Source organism: Balaenoptera acutorostrata, chromosome 1 (genome assembly GCF_949987535.1).
Source record: "Balaenoptera acutorostrata chromosome 1, mBalAcu1.1, whole genome shotgun sequence".
Taxonomy (NCBI): Eukaryota; Metazoa; Chordata; class Mammalia; order Artiodactyla; family Balaenopteridae; genus Balaenoptera; species Balaenoptera acutorostrata.
The window spans coordinates 194,358,789-194,380,419 of NC_080064.1; the positions used below are offsets into that span (position 1 = coordinate 194,358,789).

General features: G+C 37.6%; 1 protein-coding gene across 9 annotated transcripts in view; it reads left to right on the forward strand.

Annotated features, from left to right (window-relative positions):
• The window catches only part of NEK7 (NIMA related kinase 7), a 146,862-nt gene that overhangs the window by 34,395 nt on the left and 90,836 nt on the right, over positions 1 to 21,631 (forward strand). For 6 of the 9 annotated variants that reach the window (XM_057544814.1, XM_057544813.1, XM_057544809.1 and 3 more), the window contains exon 2: positions 18,811 to 18,895. In XM_057544814.1, the coding sequence (XP_057400797.1) occupies positions 18,839 to 18,895 (57 nt within the window). In that variant the 5' untranslated portion in view covers positions 18,811 to 18,838. Of the gene's footprint in view, positions 1 to 5,931; positions 6,009 to 18,810; positions 18,896 to 21,631 lie in introns of all 9 variants that reach the window. The other 3 variants (XM_057544815.1, XM_057544810.1, XM_057544811.1) reach the window with 1 other exon arrangement.

The window sequence follows — 21,631 nt, forward strand, 5'->3', positions numbered from 1 at the left end:
CCCAGATTTTCACTGGGCCAAAATGTGACAAACATTGCTTCAGATCAAGGGTGGGCAAACTGTGGCCTGTGGCCACATGTGGCCCTGACCCATTGTCCTGAATAACGTTATATGCGAACACCGCTCCTTCTCTTCCTCTGTACGTGGTCCACGGCGGCTTTGCCGTTAGGGTCGGGTGGTTGCAGCAGACACTGTATGGCCTGTGAAGCTGGACATGTTTTCTCTGTGACCCTTTGCCGAATGAGTTGGCTGATCCCTGCTTTAGATTGTCAAACTTCAGTGACTGAATACTTCTATAGAATCCATCATTAAAATGCTAAGAAATTGGCCACCGCTTAATGTCTCTTCTTGCCTGCTGTTCTTCCTTGATTTTTAGAATTGCTTTTTCTGCTCCCGTCTCTCCTCTCTCTGGAACCTCACCCTGTTGATCATCTGCTGGGAGAAGGCAGGTGACAGAGGCGGGTGGGGTTTCTGTCCCAGGGACGTGCAAACCTTGAGGAAGCAGCAGGGCTGGGACGTGGTGCGCCTTCCCTCTCAGGGGCCACAACAGGGAACACTTGAAGGTCACGTTTCAGGATGCAGCAGATACTGAAACTGGTGTGAGACACAGACTGGCTCAGAGTCATCAGAACTGGGAGCCTCTTGTTCGGCAGGGCTTGTAACGACCTGTGTGGCCATCACAGGGAGCGCTGTAGTTCAGATTCAGCGCCGAGCTAAAATGTCACGTCTGAGCGCACTTGATTACAGTCGTTCCTCTGAGGGCATCTAGTCTGCTGACTCTTTTTGGCTGAACGTAAAAAGTCAGAGGTACTTTATCCACGTCTCTTTCCAGAACAGAAATAACTCAGATGTGGCTGTGGCGGCACTGGAGCTGCACATTTGTTACGCTGGCTTAGGGGCTGGGTGTTCGCAGGCATCAGTCAGCGTGCTCGAGTTCTAGTGCTGTTGTAGGCGTTGTCAGGAATATGAGCAAATGTGGCCCCGCCTTTGTTCACACGGAGGGCTGGCTGGGCGCCCTTGTCACGTGGCGTCCCCTGCCAACCACGGGGAAAGGTGCTGAAATCCAGCGTGGAAACTCAGTGCTTGAGAAGGTTTTATTTTGGGGCTGGAAGCAGATGGCCCTCGCACCGGTGGAGCGCTGTGTGCACAGCCTCACAGGCAGGCGGAGCGCCCCCCTCGCTCTCCCCCCCTGTCCCGGTGCCGTGTCACCAGGACAGCCTCGCCAGGAGTCTCGCCAGGACGGTCTCGCTGGGAGTCGAGGTGGCTCGGGGGGCCAAGGGGAACCACGGCCTCCCCGATCTCCCTCTTATCTAATGTGACGCTCGTGTCAGGGAGGAGCAGGATTAAGGAAAAAAAAACAGAAACAAAAATTTGTTGGGAAAAAAATCTTCCTGCCACTTCTGTTTTTAAGCTAGAATCAACACATTTGAATTACAAATGCTTTTAGAATAAAATAATATATTTAATATGAAGTTTTCATGAATTCTCACATGGCATTTATACCATTTCTCTCCCCACCATTAATTTCCCAAGTCTGTTTAGAATCTCAGTGATTGTAATTACTGTGTAAAATTGAAGGGGGTTGAAATAGACGACGCCTCGCACCCGCATGGATGCTGAAGCGCCCGAGCTCTGTCTGGAGCGTCAGGTGGTTACAGTTCACGTTGGCCCAGGTGATTACAGTTCACGCTGGCCCAGGTTGATTACAGTTCACGCTGGCCAGGTGATTACAGTTCACGCTGGCCCGGGGCCGCACCTCTCAAGCCTGGTCCCTGAGACCGTCTTTCTGGAGCATCAGTTACACTTGTGGATTATTTTTGGGGAAAATGTTTTGTATAATGAAGAGGAGAACAAAAACTTCTCATCTTTTAACAGAAACAGTTGACTTGGGGTGAATTTCTCCCTGACGTGACTCGAGGCCAGTTCCCCCAGGTCCCGGGCTGGGCCCCTCCTCCGGCTCCTGGAAGAGTTTGAGAAGCAGCGTGTTACACCACACGTCAGAACTCGGTTCCTTTCCTCTCTGGGGGGAGCAAGAATCTCTCTCTGTGGGGACCTTCCATCTCTGCCAAAGGAAAGAATGATTCGGTGTTGACTTGGCCACTCTTAACGGCCTTTGGAGGCTGAAAGCCCTGTTCAGTGAATGGACACCATGGGGAGAAGTGAGGACCATCGCGCTTCTGAGAGCACGTCCTCATCGGGACAGCCCTGCGGCAGAAATAATGGAAGAATGACAAACCCCCCCCCCCCCCCCCCCGCACTGCCCCCATGCCCAAAACAGGGCTGCTGGTGGCGAGAGCTCAGAAGAAGTGGCGTTCGTTTCATCCGCAGCCTGGACAGTGCCCGAGGTTGACTCGTTGGGCTGCCTTTGGTTTCCCTCCTTCCTTCCTTTTCTTCCTTCCTGTTTTCTTTTATAGATCCTTTCTTTTTCAAAGATCCTTTTCAGGAAAGTAGCGGTGTTTGTACCTTGATGATACAGTAGAGAGCTCTGAAGGTGAGAGCATGTCTTAACACTTACTTGTTGCTGTGCTGAGACCTTACTTGGCATGTGTCTGAACTGGCGGATAGTAAGATGCTTGATGATTCTTCAAGTTCAGTAGCTTAGATCTATATATTTGTTATTTTAAAAATCAAACTCAGAGGGCTTCCCTAGTGGTGCAGTAGTTGGGAATCCACCTGCCGATGCAGGAGACACGGGTTCGAGCCCTGGTCCAGGAGGATCCCACATGCCGCGGAGCGACGAAGCCCGAAAGCCACAACTACTGAGCCTGCGCTCTAGAGCCTGTGCACCACACCAAGAGAAGCCACCGCAGTGAGAAGCCCGCAATGAAGAGTAGCCCCTGCTCACTGCAACTAGAGAAGGCCCGCGTGCAGCAATGAAGACCCAACGCGGCCAAAAATAAATAAATAAATAAAAATCAAACTCAGGTATTTCATTTATATATATTGTCTGAAATAACTTCCAAACATGGTAATTTAGGGAGTAAATCAGATTATGTATGGATTTGAAACTAATGGATAATCTGTTTTAAACCAGGAAGGGGGGAGATATTCAGAAGAGACTTCCGTGTGTGCTGAGAGATGTTTGTGTTCCTTCTAATTTCCCTTTTTTAAAAAAATAACATATAATAATAACATGTTAACAGCAGAACTCCATCAGAGAGAGTCTGGAGCTCCTGCTGCGGTTGCCCCTCCCCCACTCCTCCTTCCTCCAGGTCACCAGTCAGTGTCCTGGAATAAAAACCCCACTGCTTCTTTCTTTTGGGGTCCAACTTAGACTCAGAAAGATGTTGAGTGTGAGCTGCTGCTTTCGTCTTCTTTGCCTGCCTCTGAAGCAGCGCTGTTAGTGGGCCCAGCACAAGCGGCCGATTTGGTGGCCAGAGCGCTCGTCACCACAGCTGCAGTGGTGCTCCTGGACACAAGGGCGAAGTGGGAAATAGACTGGCCCACTTCCTTATTAAGTTCTAATGCTGTGTAGCTTGCAAACCGAGTTGTGCACCATCATCATCTGTGTACCTTTTTATGTATTTATTCTTTTGTACCCTGTTTTTAGATTCCCCATATAAGGGATATCATATGATATTCCTCTTTCTCTGTTTGACTTACTTCACTCAGTATGACAATCTCTAGGTCCATCCATGTTGCCGCAAATGGCGTTATTTTGTTCTTTTTTTATGGCTGAGTAATATTCCATTTGTGTGTGTGTGTGTGTGTGTGTGTGTGTGTGTGTGTATACACCACATCTTCTTTATTTATTTCTCTGTCGACGGACATTTAGGTTGCTTCCTTGTCTTGGCTGTTGCAGATAGTGCTGCTATGAACATAGGGGTGCATGTGTCTTTTCGAATTATGGTTTTCTCCAGATATATCCCAGCAACTATACGCCAATAAAATGGATAACCTAGAAGAAACGGTATGTATTTATTCTTTAATGGAGAGATGCCGGTCCCACTCCAGACCTGTTCAGTCAGAATCAGGGGGCAGGAATCTGGGCGGGGAGCCCAAGCAGCTAAACAACAACAACAAGAACAACTCTGCAGGTGACCTGGTAGCCAACCAGGGTCGCAAACTACTGATTCATAGGCTGCACTCAAGATTAATTTTGTTCAGAATGATGTATTAGAAAATACCTCTTACTTTGGTTTAAACAACTATTTGCTGTGGAAGAAACATATTAATGCATGATTAAGAAAGGAAGGAAATGTATTTACTCACAGCCTACACTGCACACTTTTTTGACTTCCTCTTGTGTATCCTTGGTCTTGGATTTGAGTTGATCCTTTCCCCTACTGAATGGTGGTACGTGAAACCTGTTTCTTACTAGGTTTGCTGAACTAGGGAAAGAGTAAGAGCAAGTAAAAAGATAAGTAAAAAGACGGCTCACTGGAGCATTTCTTTTCCTTAAGAGACATTAAAAACATTTTTTTAATGTTAGGAATATGAAACACCGAAGTTTCTAGGAAGCAGGAACTTTATTCTTTCAGGTTTGATATATTTATTCAGAGGGTGATTCAATTACAGAATCAAGCATTTTTAGCATTATGAAATCCAATGTTTTAAAATCTTTTTCCTTGCAATTCTATTACTGTTTTATAATCCTGAAGGAATTCTTTCATCTCAAGTTGTTCATGTGTTCAGGTCTTTTGCATGATGTCTGATGTGATCGGTAATAAAGGTTGGAATGAAATAGTAGCTATGATCACAGTCCTCTAAAATAATATTTTATAATGGGTTTAGGGGAAAGAAGGAGGGAGGGAAGAGAGTAAAAATTTGAGGACTTAGTAAGGGACATGTATTATCTTATTTACAAGAATAGAATTTTGAATTTGCTAACAACAAATCAGAAACTTATCCTAGATAATACTTTTAAAGACATCCACTTTTTGGCATTTTTGAGTTCTAATAGCATGACCTACTGGCTTTTGCAGTTGAAGGTTAAAAACGTAACTTTAGTATCAGAATTAAATAATAAGGCAGAATCAAAATATTAGGTCACAGATAATTTGTATTAATTAAATTCATTGGGAAGTGAGTTATAGTAAAGCCACAACACTGATTTCAGTAACTCAGTGGATATGGGAAGTGATTAGTTGCGTGACGTGTGCTCATTTAGTTTTTGGGTCATTGGTCCCTTGATTAATCTAAGGATTCTTTTTCACGTGCTACAAGCTTTTGCATCTAAGATGCAAAATATACATGGATGTATATTAAGGAGGAAGATAAGATTGAACCAGCAGGTGTCAGCAAGAACCATAATAAAAACATCAGTCCTGATTATCTCAACCTTTGTTTTGTTACTTTTCAGTGATACTTTAACATAAAACAACATTACAGTGATTTTCTAGTAGACACTTATCTGCCTTGTAATGTAGAACCCTTCTTTCAGGTGTTTTAGAGAGCATGTCTGAAGTGTAACAACAGCTTTAAAAAGATTTAGTTCAAAGAAAGGGTTGTTTGCCAAATGCTGTGAACTTTTCTTCATTTCACTCTCTTGAAAAAAATTCAACATAAATTATTCCATATCAAAAAAGTTTATATTTAACAGTTTAAATATTTCTCTGGCTATCTGTGTTCTACTTTTTTCAATACACCACTCCTATTGACTAGTCCACAAGCATATGCATTTTATAGGAATAAGAATTCATAAACACCTCTCCTCATACTGGGTTTAATCGTTCAGTGAAAATACAGCATTTACGTTCTCTCAGCATCCAATTATTTATTTTATTTTAGACCAATTCTAAGTCATTGAATTGTCAGGGGGTGGTAATGTCTACATTTCTACAAAATTAAAAGGTTCAGTACATTTCTCAATTTGCCATAATTTTTATTAGAAATTCTATCTCTTATTTCCTTCTTCCTCATATGATGACTTGACAAAAATACAAATACAAAAGGCAAACATGATACCATCTTTTTTGATGATTTTATTAGAGTAAACAAAAGAAGAATGAGTAAGGAGAACCTCACTGAGACCACAAGGAGGTGTGTGGGAAGCAGGATGATTTCAGGTACTTTTCGTTTTCTTATTATCATACCAAATAAAGACCTTCTATTTTACAAGCATCCTTATTAAAATCTAACGTTACCTGAGCAATCCGATTCCTAGATATTTACCCATGTGAAGTGAAAACTTACATGTGAACCTGTATGCAAATATTTATAGTGGCTTTATTTGTAATTGTCCCAAACTGGAAAACAATGCAAATGTATGTTAATTGGAGAGTGGATAAACAAGCAGTGCTACTTCCATTATGGGCTGATGGAACTGTTCTAATTTTGATTCTGGTGGTAGTTACAAGACTAAATTTGTCAAAATGTATGGAAATTGAACAGGAAAATGGCAAGTTTTCTGTATATAAATTATACCATAATAAAAAGAAGTGCTAAAATAAAAATTTTGGACAAGATAAGTAGACTAGAAGAATAAAGATAAGGCTAATTTGTACTTTCCTTTTTCCAGACATTGTAATAGGAACCTTAACATGCTTTATCTCCATTTAACCTTCTATTTATATATTGGTTTTCATGTGTTCAATTCTAGATTTATTTTTAACTCTATAATCACTTTTATCTATTGGTTCATGCTGATAATACTTACTTAAATGTCCCCCATTGCCTTTTTTTATGATTCCTTCCTGCATCTTCTACCTTCTGTCTGAGAGCATTTTCATTCTGTCTTTTCTCTCTACTGATTTTTGTTCATGTGGTCTTATTTGGTAGAGTGCCTAGTTATTTTTTATTATGCATTGGTGATTATATGTGTAGAATTGTTTGTAGCAGTAATTTGAAACCTAAGATACTCTCTTTCTGCAGAGTGTATTTCCATGTGTTTCTGCCAGGTGCCTGCGGGTTTTAGCTATCAGAGATGACCTCAATCCAGTTTCAGGATTTCAGATGATTTAGTACTGTGAAGGTGTGTTTACCAGGGTTAAGGCTTTCAAGGTCCCAACCCAGATTGTGGGGCTGTTCGCCACAACCCCTTGCTGAGCTGTGGACTATACTTTCTGTAGTCCCAAGAGGCTGGAAGTGCTGTACAGCCTCTCGGCATCATAACTGCCCCTCCACAGGCAGTGCAAAAATGCCCAGATATTAGACCCACTTCTCCTTGGTTTCCTTCATCCCTCAGACACTGGTCCTGTAATTCTTCCCTATTTCCACAGCTCCATGATGCATTCAAGCAGATTGAAAAGTATTTCTTTTGTGTAACTAATTGCCCTCAGAGGGGAGGGTTGGTCTGAATTATCCTTTTGCTATAATGGAAGCTACGTTTGCCTGTACTATTTTTAATACCCATACATGTATACAAATGTGCTTTTCTTAAAGATAATTTTATTTTATTAGGCAACTTCCTGTTTTTGATTTAAAATATTATGAATTAATGTTAGAATCATAGATGACTATATATTTGCTATATGTTTAACTCTGTGCCAGCCACCGAGGGGATGCAGTGATGTATAAAATAGGTAATTTCCTACCCTTATTTGGCTGATATTTTGGCAAGATAGTTAGCTTAAATAACGACCCAATTATCTAATTGTTAGTGATAAGAACAGTGTACTTTGAGTACATATAACATGGAAATTTGTCTCCAAATCTTGCTTTTTCACTTCACATTATACTGGGTACATCTTTAAATATCATTACAATTTTTAATAAACATTTGGTCGGTCTAGGGTTCTATTTTATGTGTTTACTGTAATTTATTAGACATTTTCATATTGTTGGACCATTATGTTGTTCCTAGTTTTCCTTTATGATAAATGCTTTTTAATAAACATTCTTGTATATAATCCAAAATTCAGTCACTGATTTATTTCTTTAGGATAGAGTTGTGGGATTGAGAATCCTGAGTAAAAGTGTATGAATGATTATTAATGTTTATTGCCATATTGCTCTCTAGAAAGGTTATTACGCGTACGTAAGCATTACATATAATTTTTAAATATGTGTCATTTTGAAAGGTTCTCAGGTGTATACTATTTCATTGTTGCTTATATTTGTATTCTTTATCAGTGATATTCAACATGTTTTATATTTATTTCTAATGTACATTTCTTTGTGCCTATAACTATTAACAAAAATAAGGCAGAACATTCTGCTTTATGAATGAAACTGTAGCTCTAGATTTCAACTAGAATTTGATCTTCTACTGCTTCTTTTCCAGTGCTATAATTTTATTATTTTATACTTGGATTGCCATTTTTAACTTGTTTCTTTGTTGAGAATACTTTTAAAAAATTTCTGTAATGAGTAGCAGGAAGTAGCTTCCAGAGTCTTTAATAATATAGAAAAGTATGTGTTAGATAAGGAATGATATAGTTGATCATTGTTTATCTGAAATCTCTTGAGATTGGTATGTACATAGTTCAATATTTAGGATTTAGTACTGTGTCAAAATTGGTTGTTGAGAAACTGGATAGAATGATGAAATTATCAAAATATATGTTTGGAAACAGAAAGAGAAAGATTTTTAATGAATAGAATCTATACATACCCATTGTTAGTTGAATTGCATTTACTTTAAGCTTTTAGAAGTTGAATTGAAAGATTGCAAGATTGACTGACCTTTAAGTCTTTATTATTAAGTAATTTTTGTTGCAGAATGAAGGAAATACGTTTCTTTAGCTAAGCATTCTTTAATATTGACTATAATTAAAATATTTTAATTTAATGGCTAGTTATAACTTTTTTGACCAAAATCACGATCACAAATAAAATGCACAAAATGATTTTCTTACAAATATCAATGCATATTTAAGTCTCATCTTTTTTATTCTGTCGTATGTTTAGTAGTATAGTTTATAATTGACAAAAAAATCAGGTTAGCGTTTTGAAATGTATGATTTTAAGGCAGTTTCTGTAAGAAATAATAAATTCATTGAGGATGTCTATAGACACAGAATAAAGCTTCTCATTTTGTTGAAGATTTTGGCCAAGGTGAACATATTAACTGAGGTTATTCAATTCAAGTAATATTCAGAAAAAAAGTATAAATTTAGCATGATTTAATTTGCTTATAACTATCTCAGGGCTTTGTATTTTGTAAGTTTATTAAAATATGGGAACTAGGAAAGGTGTTTTCATTTAAGGAATGGTGCTGTAAATGCTGCTTCAGTGTTCAAATTAAGATGGCTATCTAATGCCGTGTCACTGAAGGCTATGTTATTTATCATTTATAGTATATATAGTGTTTTGTATTTTACTTAATAATTTTCTTATCAGGGTCATGTGAATTATGAATCAGTCCACTGACAGACACAATTGCTTATAAATAAATACTTTGTCACTGAGTTAGCTTTTATATATGAAATTCAGAGTCTTAATTTTGTAGTTTTCTTTTCTGCAGAATATGTGACTACACACAAGAATATGGGAAAATTGTTTTACTTTAATGTGTACTGAGATTGTGGATATATATGAAAATATTCAGAGTATTTAAATATCCATTCATGATAAAAAATTTCAACAAAGTTGGTATAGAGGAAACATACCTCAACATAATAAAGGCCATAATGACAAACCCACAGCTAACGTCATACTCAGTGGTGAAAAGCTGAAAGCTTTTCCTCTAAGATCAGAGACAAGACAATGCCCACTCTTGCCATTTGTATTTAACATAATATTGGAAATCCTAGCCACTGCTATCAGACAAAACAAAGAAATAGAAAGCATCCAAATTGGAAGGAAAGAAGTAATACTGCCATTGTTTGCAGATGACATGATACTATATATAGAAAACCCTAAAGTCTCTACCAAAAAATTATTAGAACTAATAAATGAATTTAGTAAAGTTGCAGGATACAAGATTAATATACAGAAGTCTATTGCATTTCTGTACACTTAATAATGAAACTATCTTTAGATCAGAAAGAGAAATGAAGAAAACAATCCCATTTACAGTTGCGTCAAAAAGAATAAAATACCTAGGAATAAATTTAAGCAGGTGAAAGACCTATACTTAGAAAACTATAAGATATTGATGAAAGAAATTGAAGATGATAGAAATAAATAGGAAGATATACCATATTCATGGATTGGAAGAATTAATATTGTTAAAATATCCATACTACCCAAAGTGATCTACAGATTTAACTCAATCCTATATAAAATACCCATGACATTTTTCACAGAACTAGAACAAATAATTTTAAAATTTGTATGGAACCACAAAAGACCTTCAAATAGCCAAAGCGTTCTTGAGAAAAAAAGAACAAAGCTGGAAGTATCATGCTTTTCTGACTTCAGACTGTGCTACAAAGCTACAGTAATCAAAACAGTATGGAACCGGCACAGAAACACACACATAGATCAATGGAATAGAATAGAAAGCCCAATTTTCTCACACAATATACAAAAATAAACTCAAAATAGATTAAAGACTTAAATGTAAGGCCTGAAAACATGAAACTCTTAGAAGAAAGCAGAGGCAGTGCATTCTTTGACATTGGTCTTGGCAGTATATTTTTTGATCTGTCTCCTTAGGCAAGGGAAACAAAAGCTAAAATAAATGGAACCTAATCAAATTTAAAAGCTTTTGCACGGAGAAGGAAATCATCAACAAAATGAAAAGACAGCCTACTGAATGGGAGAAAATATATGCAAATGATATGTCTGGTAAGGGGTTAATCTCCAAAATATATAAAGAACTCATAAAACTCAATATAAAAAAAAAATCCAATTAAAAAATGGGCAGAAGAACTGAATAGACAGTTTTCCAGAGAAGACATACAGATGGCCAACAGGCACATGCAAAGATACTCAATATCATTAATTATTGGGGAAATGCCAATCAAAATCACAATGAGATATCCCCTCACACCTGTCAGAATGGGTGTCATCAAAAAGACAAGAAATAACACATTGTTGGAGAGGATGTGGAGTAAAGGGAACCCTCGTGCATTGCTGGTGGGAATGTAAATTGGTGCAGCCACTATGGAAAATAGTATGGAGGTTCCTCAAAAAATTAAAAATAGAACTACCATACGGTCCAGCAATTCAACTGCTAGGTATTTATCCAGAGGAAATGAAAACATTCATTTGAAAAGATATATGTTCCCAAGTGTTCATAGCATTATTTAAAATAGTGAAGACATGGAAGCAACCTAAGTTACCATGAACAAATGAATGGATAATGAAGGTGTGGTATATATACACAATAAAATATTAATGAGCCATAAAAACAATGAAATTTTACCATTTGTAACAACATGGATGTACAAAGAAAGACAACATGTAGACAGAGAAAGACAAATACTGTAGGTTTTCACTTGTATGTGGAATCTAAAAAAGAAAACAAACGAACCAATATAACAAAGCAGTAACGGACTCACAAACACAGAAAACAAACTAATAGTTAACCAGAGGGGAGAGGGGGAGATAGGTAAAGGGAGTTAAGAGGTACAAACTACTAGGTAAAAAATAAGTAAGTTACAAGGATATAATGTACAGCAGAGGGACTGTAGTCAATATTTTATAATTTTGTATGGAGTATATTCTATAAAAATACCAAATTACTGTGTTGTATGCCCGAAACTAGTATAATACTGTAAGTCAATTATACTTCCATTTTAAAAAGAGAACTGTTTTCAAACACATTGAAGAGCTTTAGCTAATAAAAATAATCGATATGAGAATTACAGGACAGTGTATTGAATTCCCCTTTCCTAAAGATTCTACTTGGCAAAATTTGGCTGTTATGAACTTTTTTTTTTTTTTTTTTTTTTTAATTATTTTTATTTATTTATTTATGGCTGTGCTGGGTCTTCGTTTCCGTGCGAGGGCCCTCCCCAGCCGCGGCAAGCGGGGGCCACCCCTCATCGCGGCGCGCGGGCCCCCCACCATCGCGGCCCCCCCCGTTGCGGAGCACAGGCTCCAGACGCGCAGGCCCAGCAGCCGTGGCCCACGGGCCCAGTCGCTCCGCGGCACGCGGGATCCTCCCAGACCAGGGCTCGAACCCGTGTGCCCTGCATTAGCAGGCAGACTCTCAACCACTGCGCCACCAGGGAAGCCCTGAACTTTTTATATATGGCCTTTCTCCTAGTAACTCACAGTTAGGTTTTTCTGTATCATTTTCGTCCTGTACCCTGCTCTTCCTAACACCCACCCTATTTTGGTTTCTTCTCTATCAGTCTAGTTTGGATGGTGCTACTACCGTGCCCTGTGTCCTCCAAGCTAATGATGACTTTTGGAGTTGTCTTTAACTTTCTAATCAGTCTTAAGTCCTACACGTCTAAACATAAGCCACTGTAAAATCTGTCCTCTGTTCCTGATTTTCCACTCATTCAGCAGATGTTTATTGGGTGTCCGTTATGTGCCAGGTTCTTGCTGGGGGAGTACAGCAGGGAACAAAATGATAAGGTCCTGCCTTTATGTTACCTGCCTTATAGCAGAGGAGATAAACAATAAACAAGTTAAAAAATGAACAAGATAATTATAAATTGTCATAATTGCTCCACAGGAACGAAAGGGTGATGATATGAAAGGTAAACAGGGAGGGCTGGGTCCTACTTTGGAGAGGATTGTTAGGGTAGGGACAGGGTACAAAGGCCCTGAAGCCAGGAAAGACTTAAAGGGTTTCAAGAGCAGAGGGGTTTTTATGTTGATGGCAGGTCGTTAGTGAGAGAGACTAGGATGACCTGACGTGGGAGAGGGAGGCAGGAGATGCTTTACAGGGCCCTGCCGTATTTGGCAAGGAGTTGGGATTTTAGTCCAAGAGCAATGGGAATGTCATGAATTGATTTGTGTTTTTAAAATATTGGGGTGGCCAAAAAGTTCGTTCGGGTTTTTCCTTAAGCTCGGAAATACCACTGTGAAGAGAATGGTGGAAGAAGAGAGACCACTTCCTAGGCTATTAGAGTAATCTCTGGTGGAGATATAATGACACCTTATAGGGTTGTATTAGTGGCAATAGAGGAGCATGGACAGATTTGAGATTTATTTTGGAAATAGAACAAATGGCACTTTCTGGTGTGTTGGAATGGGGAGCAGGGAGGTGAGGGGGAGGGAAGAATCACAGATGAATTCTAGGTTTTTGACTGGACCAGAGCTTCTGAAAGTGTGGTCTTTCGACTTCTGGGGATGGTGAGGGTTGGGGATTGGCTGGGGTCCTTGAGGTTCATTCATGTGGTCTGCAAGAGCAAATGATTTTTGTAATATTAAGACATTGTTTGTAAAAGCACTGATGCCTTAGCTTGAATCAGTGCAGCAATACCAAACTACTAGTCTTTGTCTTCTCTACCATATGGAATAGTAATAAAAAGTATGAGTTTCGTTTTAAAATGTACTTGATGAAGCATTTAAAGAGTATTATTTTTTATCACATTTCAACCTTTGAGTACAAGTCCTTTAATATGTGTGATGAAATGGGAAGTAGACTTTAAGCACCATGGCAGCAAATCAAAGTTGTCTTGAGAAAAGCCTCTCCGCAGGTCTTGGAGGAGCAGCCTGACAGCTACTGTTTTCATGGGACACTGTTTTCACTTGAAGCAGCAACTGACATTCAGACCTAGGTGTTTTGTAGACATTTTCTTGAAAATTAAGTGCCTGTCATTTAAGGGAAAACAAGTGACGTTGTTTGTTACTAATGATAAAATTTGAACTTTTAAAGTGAAAGCTGGAATTTTGGAAAAATTATATTCATCACTCTGTCCTTGGCATCTTCCTAGTATTTAAAGACTTCTGATGAGATTAGTGGTGATATTGATGAATGTGTTTTTGAATATTGTATAATGAAATGTTTAACATTTATAGAGGATCTGAGTAACTAAGGGAACTAAAATTTTCCAGATGACCAGTGCATGATGTTACAAAATCATGCATGAGTAAAAAATCTATTTAGAGGGCAAGAGAGGCCATTGGATTTTCACATTACAGAGTACAAAAGTTCATTGGTAAGTTTTGACAGTCCACGTTGCAGTTAACCTTTATGAATCTGCCACTTGTCAAGTTTGGTGTTAGTACTAAAGAATATCCACAGGGGATATCCACAGTGGGTATTAGAACACTCTATTTTCCAACTATACATCTGTGTAAGACCAGATTTTTAAAAGTATACTTCAGCCAAAACAACATATCTCAACAACCCGAATGTAGAAGATAGACATTAAAGAAATTTACAAAATGTAAAACAATGTTTCTCTTCTAATTTTTGAAAAGTTAGCTATTTTTCATAAAAGTATGTTATTTATAAGCATGTAGTGATTGCTGTTATTTGTAAATGAATTAGTATGTATTCTAAACATTTCTCAGTTTTTATTTCTAATGTGGGAAATACTGATAGCCATGATCCACATGAACAAAAGGTCTTTGCGGTTCTCAGATAAAGAGGTCCTGAGACCCATAAGTTTAAGAAGTTTGGGCTGGATCAACTGAGTAGATGGTGATACACGTAAAGAGATAAAGAAGATTAGAGAAGCTTGCCTTTGTTTTTTTTTTTTTTTTTTGTCGAATGGGAGATGGAATCTTCTATTCAAGAATTGTGAAGCTGTCAGGCGGTCATTTGGATATTGGTGTTTGTGCTCAGAGCTCAGAACAGATGCGTGTAGTAGAGAGAGATTTCAGAGTAATCATCCATGGTTAGTAATCAAAGTCATGGGACTGGATGGGTTGCCTTGAGAGAATGTAGGTTTAAAAAAAATAAAAATTCAAGTCATAGAGCACTCCAACATAAATGTTGGATAGCAAAAGGAACTTAGAAAAAGTAGCTATAATGTGGGAGAAAATCCAGGAGAATATGGGGCACAGAACATTTGCAGAAAGTGAGAAAGTTGTATTGAAAGCTGGTTGAGGTGAAGTAAGAGACCTTGGTGAGGGCCCTTATCACCTCTTATCTGGACTGTTGCAGTAGCTTCTTGACTGGTCTTGCTTGTGGTTGTGAGCCCCTCTACTCTGTCACACAGCAAGAAAGGTTGTATTTCAAAAAATGAACTTCCCTCTCTTAGCTTCTTGAAACCCAGCATTAGCTTTCTGATACCAGCTGGTTAAAGTAAATATCATAAAAGCTTTTTCATGAGTGGACAGCTGTCTATGTTGTTAGCCTAACCTTGTGATATTAACTCCCCCCAGCTATCTCTCACCACCTGCCAACTTTAATTTTACTTATAAGATGTTGTGCTCTGCTTTTGGGTATTTTGATGTGTTCTTTCCTTTTCCCAGGTTTCCTCTCTTCATTGCCTCGTCTAAACCTTGTGAACTTCTCTTCCTTATTAAAACCCGATTCAGACATTGTCACCAGTCACCTTCTTTGGGCAGCCTTTTGTAATTGAAGATTGGTTGCCAAATTTGTTGAAGTTGATCATAATTTTACTCACCATTGATTTTAGACTTATTAAACTTTAGCAATTATTATTTGATGTTTTTATGACAGATACATTTATTCATTCATTAAATAAATATTTGCTCAGCACTCATTTTGTGGCAAGCATTGACCTAAGAACTGGGGGTACAGCTGTGGATGACACAGGTAGATCCCTGTATCATGGAAATTATAATCTAGAAGACTGAATGCATGTTTAACATATTTATACATTAAATGTGTTTTTATTTCATTTGTGAGGAGATTAGTGGAAAGAGATAATATATAAATATATTTGGCCTTTGGAAATATGATGATATTAAATCAGTATACAAACATTGATATATCCTTTTTCTGTAAAAGCATTAAGAATCCAGTGACACATGGAACCGTGTTAGATATCAGGCAAAGAAAATTTTGTTGCGTATTATTTGTTGTATTACTAAGCTTATGTGCAATATGAGTATTTCATACAGACTTTTATTTCTAAGCAGAGGCTCTTTGACCTCTGTCTGGGGTACTGTAGAAGTGATTTCCCTGTTATGCGGATTGTTAGGTTAAATCACTTCTAAGTTTCCTTTCATTTTTATGTTTCTTTTTTGTGTTTTTTTTGTTTTGTTTTACTTTGGCTTCTTTTCTTCATAATTTTATTTGCTTAGACATTGTCACCCATCAGGAGGTGTGATGAAACCCACTTTGTTATAATCTAGCACATTTCTCATAGTGTCTTCTCTTTTCAGGATTAGTCAAGCTGTGGGATATTAAAATATGTTACACAAAGAAAGCATTTTGTGCTTAAATAAGTTAAATATAAGTGAAGTTGTTTTTTTTAACTGCAGGCCTGCTTGGGTCTTTTAGTAATAGTTAGCTAATATTTACTGTGACTTTCTAAGAGAGATTCATATAGCGAGTAGTATTTCACAGAGGTCTTTGACCAGGAAACCTTTTTTTTTATGAAGTGTCTTGGGAAACTATCTGTGGGACACTAGATGTGAAATGTTGATTTTAATGATTTAGATTTCTTTTTTTTTAATTTTAAAAGTCTTTATTCTGATGTTGTCTTGCTTAAAAGGTAAGAAAAAAATGAAAATTTCTTGGTGTTCTGAAATGTGCAGTTTTGAGCAATAATCTGTCCTGCATTAGAATAGTAGCAATAAGTTGTAAGATACCATTTTGGATGTGTAGTTGGCTTGTAATAGCTTTTCTTTTCCTAAGCTGGAGAAACTGTTTAATTTATACTACGTTTTGCAAAAGTGTCCTTGTTGCTTATACACATTTTAAATAACCAATGTTGCCTTAATGTGTAGCCTTAAAGCATTGTCTCTTGATTGTTTAATGATTCAGATTTCACACTAAAATGTATTCTAATTCATTACTGGGATTCTCTTTCTCCTTCCCTCTCCTCTCTCCTCCAATCCAACACTATATAAAATTGAATCCAAAAATACATAAGTAGGATTATATATCATGACTAAATGGGGTCCATCCCAGAAATGAATACTGGCTTAGTGTTCACCAAAATGAATGTTCAAAATTTTAAATAAATGAACCACCAAAATTCAACATTTTAACAATTTAAAAAGTGTATAATCAGCTCAGACACAGAGGAAGAATTTGACAAAAATCTAACATCTATTCATTATAAAATCTTTCAGCAAAGTAAGGATAGAAGGGCACTAGCTCAACCTGATAAATTAAGGGCATTTATGAAAAATGTACATCTTACATTATACTTAATGGTAAATGGCTGAATGCTTTCCTCCTCAGATAGGAACAAGAAAATGATATCTCTGCTTCTATTCATTGTACTGGAGGTTCTAGCCATTGCAATAAGGCAAGAAACTACAAAAAGTCTACTTGAACCAATAAGAGAGTTTAGCAAGTTTGCAAGATAAAAGGTCAATATACAGAAATCAGTTGTAGTTCTGTATGCTGTCAGAACATTGAAATAAAAAACACCTACCATTAACAATAGTATCAAAAAATATAATATACTTAGGAAATAACCTGAAAAAACATGTGAAAGACCAGTATTGAAACTGAAAACCATTATTGAAAGAAATTAAACCTAAAATAAATGAGATATCCTGTATTCATGGGTCTGAAGACCCAATATTATTAAAATGTCAGTTTTCTCCAAATTGATCTATAGAGTTCATGTAATTGTAATCAAAACCTCAATAGGCTTTTTTAAAAAAATAGAAACAAACAGGCTGGTTCTAAAATTTATATTAAAATCATATATGTGATTAAGCATGTAACAAGACTTTATAATAAACCTACACCATACACTGGTATATTATATATATGTGTGCAGTCATTTGATATATGATGAGAATGATATAGTAGCACTGTAATGGGGTGTGGGGTAAAGGACAATCTTTTCAGTATATGATTTGAAGTCAGTTGGATAGCCATATGGAAAAACAAACTAAATATTGACTTCACCATATATTGTACAAAACTTTAATTCCAGATCAATTGCAAATTTAGATATGAAAGGCAAAGCAATAAAGCTTACATTGAAAGATACTGTATGAGAATTTAGAGTAGGGAAATAATTCTTAAATTATTAAGCATTTTGTGCACAAAAGCATTAACCATAAAGGAAAAGATTGCTTAATTAGAACATATTAAATTTATGAATTTCTGTTCATAAGTTAATTAAAAGATGCCATTGGGAAGGTTTTCTACAAGATGGTAAAAAAATATTTGCAATACAAATAACCCATGTCTAGAATATTTTTATTGCTTTTTAAAGGGTATAATGAAGTGAAAATGTGTTTTAATTTCTGTCTGTTGATCCTATTTAAATGGACCCTAGTTTTTTAAACCCACAAGATTTTAGTTATAAAATTACACTTATGAAGAACCTAGAGATACTTGGTGTTGTGTAGAATCAGTGCAGAAGTGGCTCCTGGACAGGGGTGTCGGCTGTTTTATAGTTTAGTTCTTGAGCCTTGTGCAGGACTTGGCGTACGCTTGGTCTTCAGCCTGTGTTTACTGAATTAATGGGTGGATGTTTTGTAATTACAGAAAATATATGCATAAAAGAGTAAACACCCTCATATGAGGACAGGCCTTTTAAGTTTAAACCTAAAAATCACAGTAAGCATTATAGTTGGACACAAAGAACAAAAGTGCTAACATTTTTAGAATATGAAGATGAAGTGCATTTTAGTAATGTAAAACGTTAGCCACAATTCTGGGAAGCTTACCGTGGTGATTATCTTCTCACGTCGGGGAGGGAGAGGGGAAGCCTCTTTGATCTATAAGATGTAATGGAGAAGAGAGAGTTTCATCTCACAAAACGGGATTTTCTAAGCATAACGTGCTACTTTTGATAAGAATTAGCTGAGATAGTGAATATTTGTGTTAGCTAAGCAGAGCTTGGATTTAGCAAATGGCAGATAAGAGTATGGAGTGTCTTAATGGACATTTTTGAAGCATTAGGTTCATCTCAAGTATGTACTGGTAATGATTGTATTATTTAAATTTCAACTTTACATTTTTTGCAGAGTTCTGAAGTTCCTGTTGCTTCAGACGATGGATGAGCAATCACAAGGGATGCAAGGGCCACCTGTTCCTCAGTTCCAACCGCAGGTAATTTGTTCTAATAAATGCAGCCATAAGAGTGTGTGTGTGTGTGTGTGTGTGTGTAGACATAGATGTACATGCAGTGAGGAAGGAAGTAGTACATGTACAGTCCCTTTAGGAAATTAAGTAGCCAAAAATGCTAGTTATGAATCCAAGCTTCAATCAGAATTGTTTCTATTATAAAATACTGTTTTAGAATATTTAGTCCTCATGTACAAATATGAAAAAAAAGAGGGGGGCAGCTTTAGCTTTTAGCTTGAATTGAATGACCTACAGGCTTTGGGAGCTAATGTTTGGCTCAGAGAGGAAGAGAAAAGGCAAGGCGGCGCCTGTGTGTCTAGTGCCTGTCTCTGCTCTGGCTGGTCCTGCGTTGCCCACGACTGCCTTCTGTTACTGTCACTTTTCTTATTTTCTCTGAGTAGCAATGTGTTTCCCCTGTTACGTAGTTGCTCGTTTTTTTATAACATGAAATGAAGTTAAAGGAATGTTTCAGCAAAACATGTACACACACTATAGAAGTTAATTGCCTAGCATGCTGTATTCACTATGGATGCTTGCCCTAAAGCCCAATGTATGATGACGTGTCTAAAATAACATTCATCCCTGCACAGAGGCATCAGTTCATTTCTGTTGTTGTTATTAATAAATACCATGTTTTTTCAGTTTGGTGTTGGAGGCCTTATACAGTGTTCCAAATTTACTGTGCTAGCCTTGTCCCAATTTTGCTTGATCGTAATTCTGAAAGTGAAGAATTGGTAGATGTACTTCCGTGGTATCTTTCTCTGGTGTTGGTATCAGAGTGATGGTGGCCTCATAGAATGAGTTCAGAAGTGTTCCTCCCTCTGCAGTTTTTTTGGAATAGTTTCAGAAGGATAGGTGTTAACTCATCTCTAAATATTTGGTAGAACTCTCCTGTGAAGCCATCTGGTCCTGGACTTTCGTTTGTTGGGAATTTTTAAATCACAGATTCAATTTCAGTACTTGTAATTGGTCTGTTATAGATGTTCTTTCAAATGAGTTCCGTAGTCAGATAAGTTTGGGAGACTTGGATTTACACAACTGCTTCATGACAGTCCTTTCTCAGAGCCTTCCCTGTATCTGTATTATTAGGGTGCACTGTGAATTTCCTGGAGGGGGTTTCGGGGGGTAGTGTTTTCCAGACTTATTTGACCACGGGATCCTTTTTGTTTAAGCACATTTATTGGCTTCTCTCAGAATCCATGTCTGTGAGGCACAGTGCAGGAAATACTGCCTCCAGAATAAACTGTCTTTTCTGCTTCTGACTTTATTCATCTTGTGCCCTCATCCCCCTCTCCAATTTTTGAAATCCTGCCCACCCTTCAAGGACCATCTAAAATGCCATCTCCACTATGAAGCTTTTTCTGATTTTGTGAATGTAATATTTTTTCCTTGGAAACGTCTTGGTGCCTCCTTTGTATGTCTCTTCTGGTGTTTCTGAGGCCTTTGTGTCATTTTACATGGGCATTTTCCTTATCTTTGCTATTGGGTTAAACTCTCCTTGAGGATTTAGACTGTGTCTTACTTTCTTTGGATGTCCTGTGATACTGTGATACAGCTCCTCACATGAAGCAGGGGCTCAATAAGAATGTGTGATTGAAACCAACCAGGGACGCCTTCAAATGAACGTGTTTAAATTAGCCCTTTACCCAATTGAATTTTACATTGTTTTCTTTGTTACACCCATCTGAATTCTCTGTACCGTATTCAGAAAAGAGAACCTTTAGAGCTTAGAGTAAGGCCAATACTTTAATTTCAAGATGATTGTTTTTTTTTTTTTTTTAGATCTACCATCTATATTTTGTGTATGGTCATAAATTACCAAGATTATAGTAAGCAGTTTCTATCTATTAGATACAGACGTATCTTAGTGCTAGTTTTACACACATACATAGATACTATGGGCCCGTATTATATTGTTTCTAGTGAAGACAGTAAAAGAAGCACTTCTAAAATTAGGTAGTTCATGTCATGATTTTGAAATTCTGTTTTGAACAGTCCTAAATTTCAAAGGAAAAAAAAAATGAGCACTTTCATTTTTGCCTTCTACTGACTCACCAGCCAGGAAAGTCATGGTTTCCTGGGACCATGCAGCATACATTTCAGAACCATATATGTGGTTCTGCATCTCTTTTCACACAGTTCCCTTCATCTCTGCCTCCTGCTGCTGCTCCCAGGCGTGGGGGAAAGAGGGAGGGTTTTTCCTGTCTCTGCGTCCAGACTGATGGTGTGAGATTACCTGACAAGAGTTTACAGGCGTTATTGCTTATTAAGTCTTTGAAAAATGTTACTGCTCTCAGTAGCATGATTTTTAAAGGCTGGCAAAGGACAGGCTCTGCTAGGGGCTGACAACCTTCTTTTGTTTTGTTCCACACCATTGGCCTGAATAACGGGGTGATACACGGCAACATATGGTTAGCTGAGTGACTCCTACTTTTGTGATGCTAATACGTGTCTGGACATAAACAGAAAACGAAGTCAGCTTTCCAAGTGTCAAATACCAATCCCCTGTATAATGACAAGTGATGTATATTCTTGGCATATCTTTCTTTTTCTTGTTCCGAGATGAATACTCTGACCCCGTAATGTGTAATATGTGGTCTCACGTATTACTGTGAGAGTTCCTTTTTTTTAGTACTGTGTGAGTTCCTTTTTTTTTAGCTTTAGGATGTGAGATTTATGTATCTCTATTAATTTTTTTGTGTGTATTGTCATTCTCTTGAA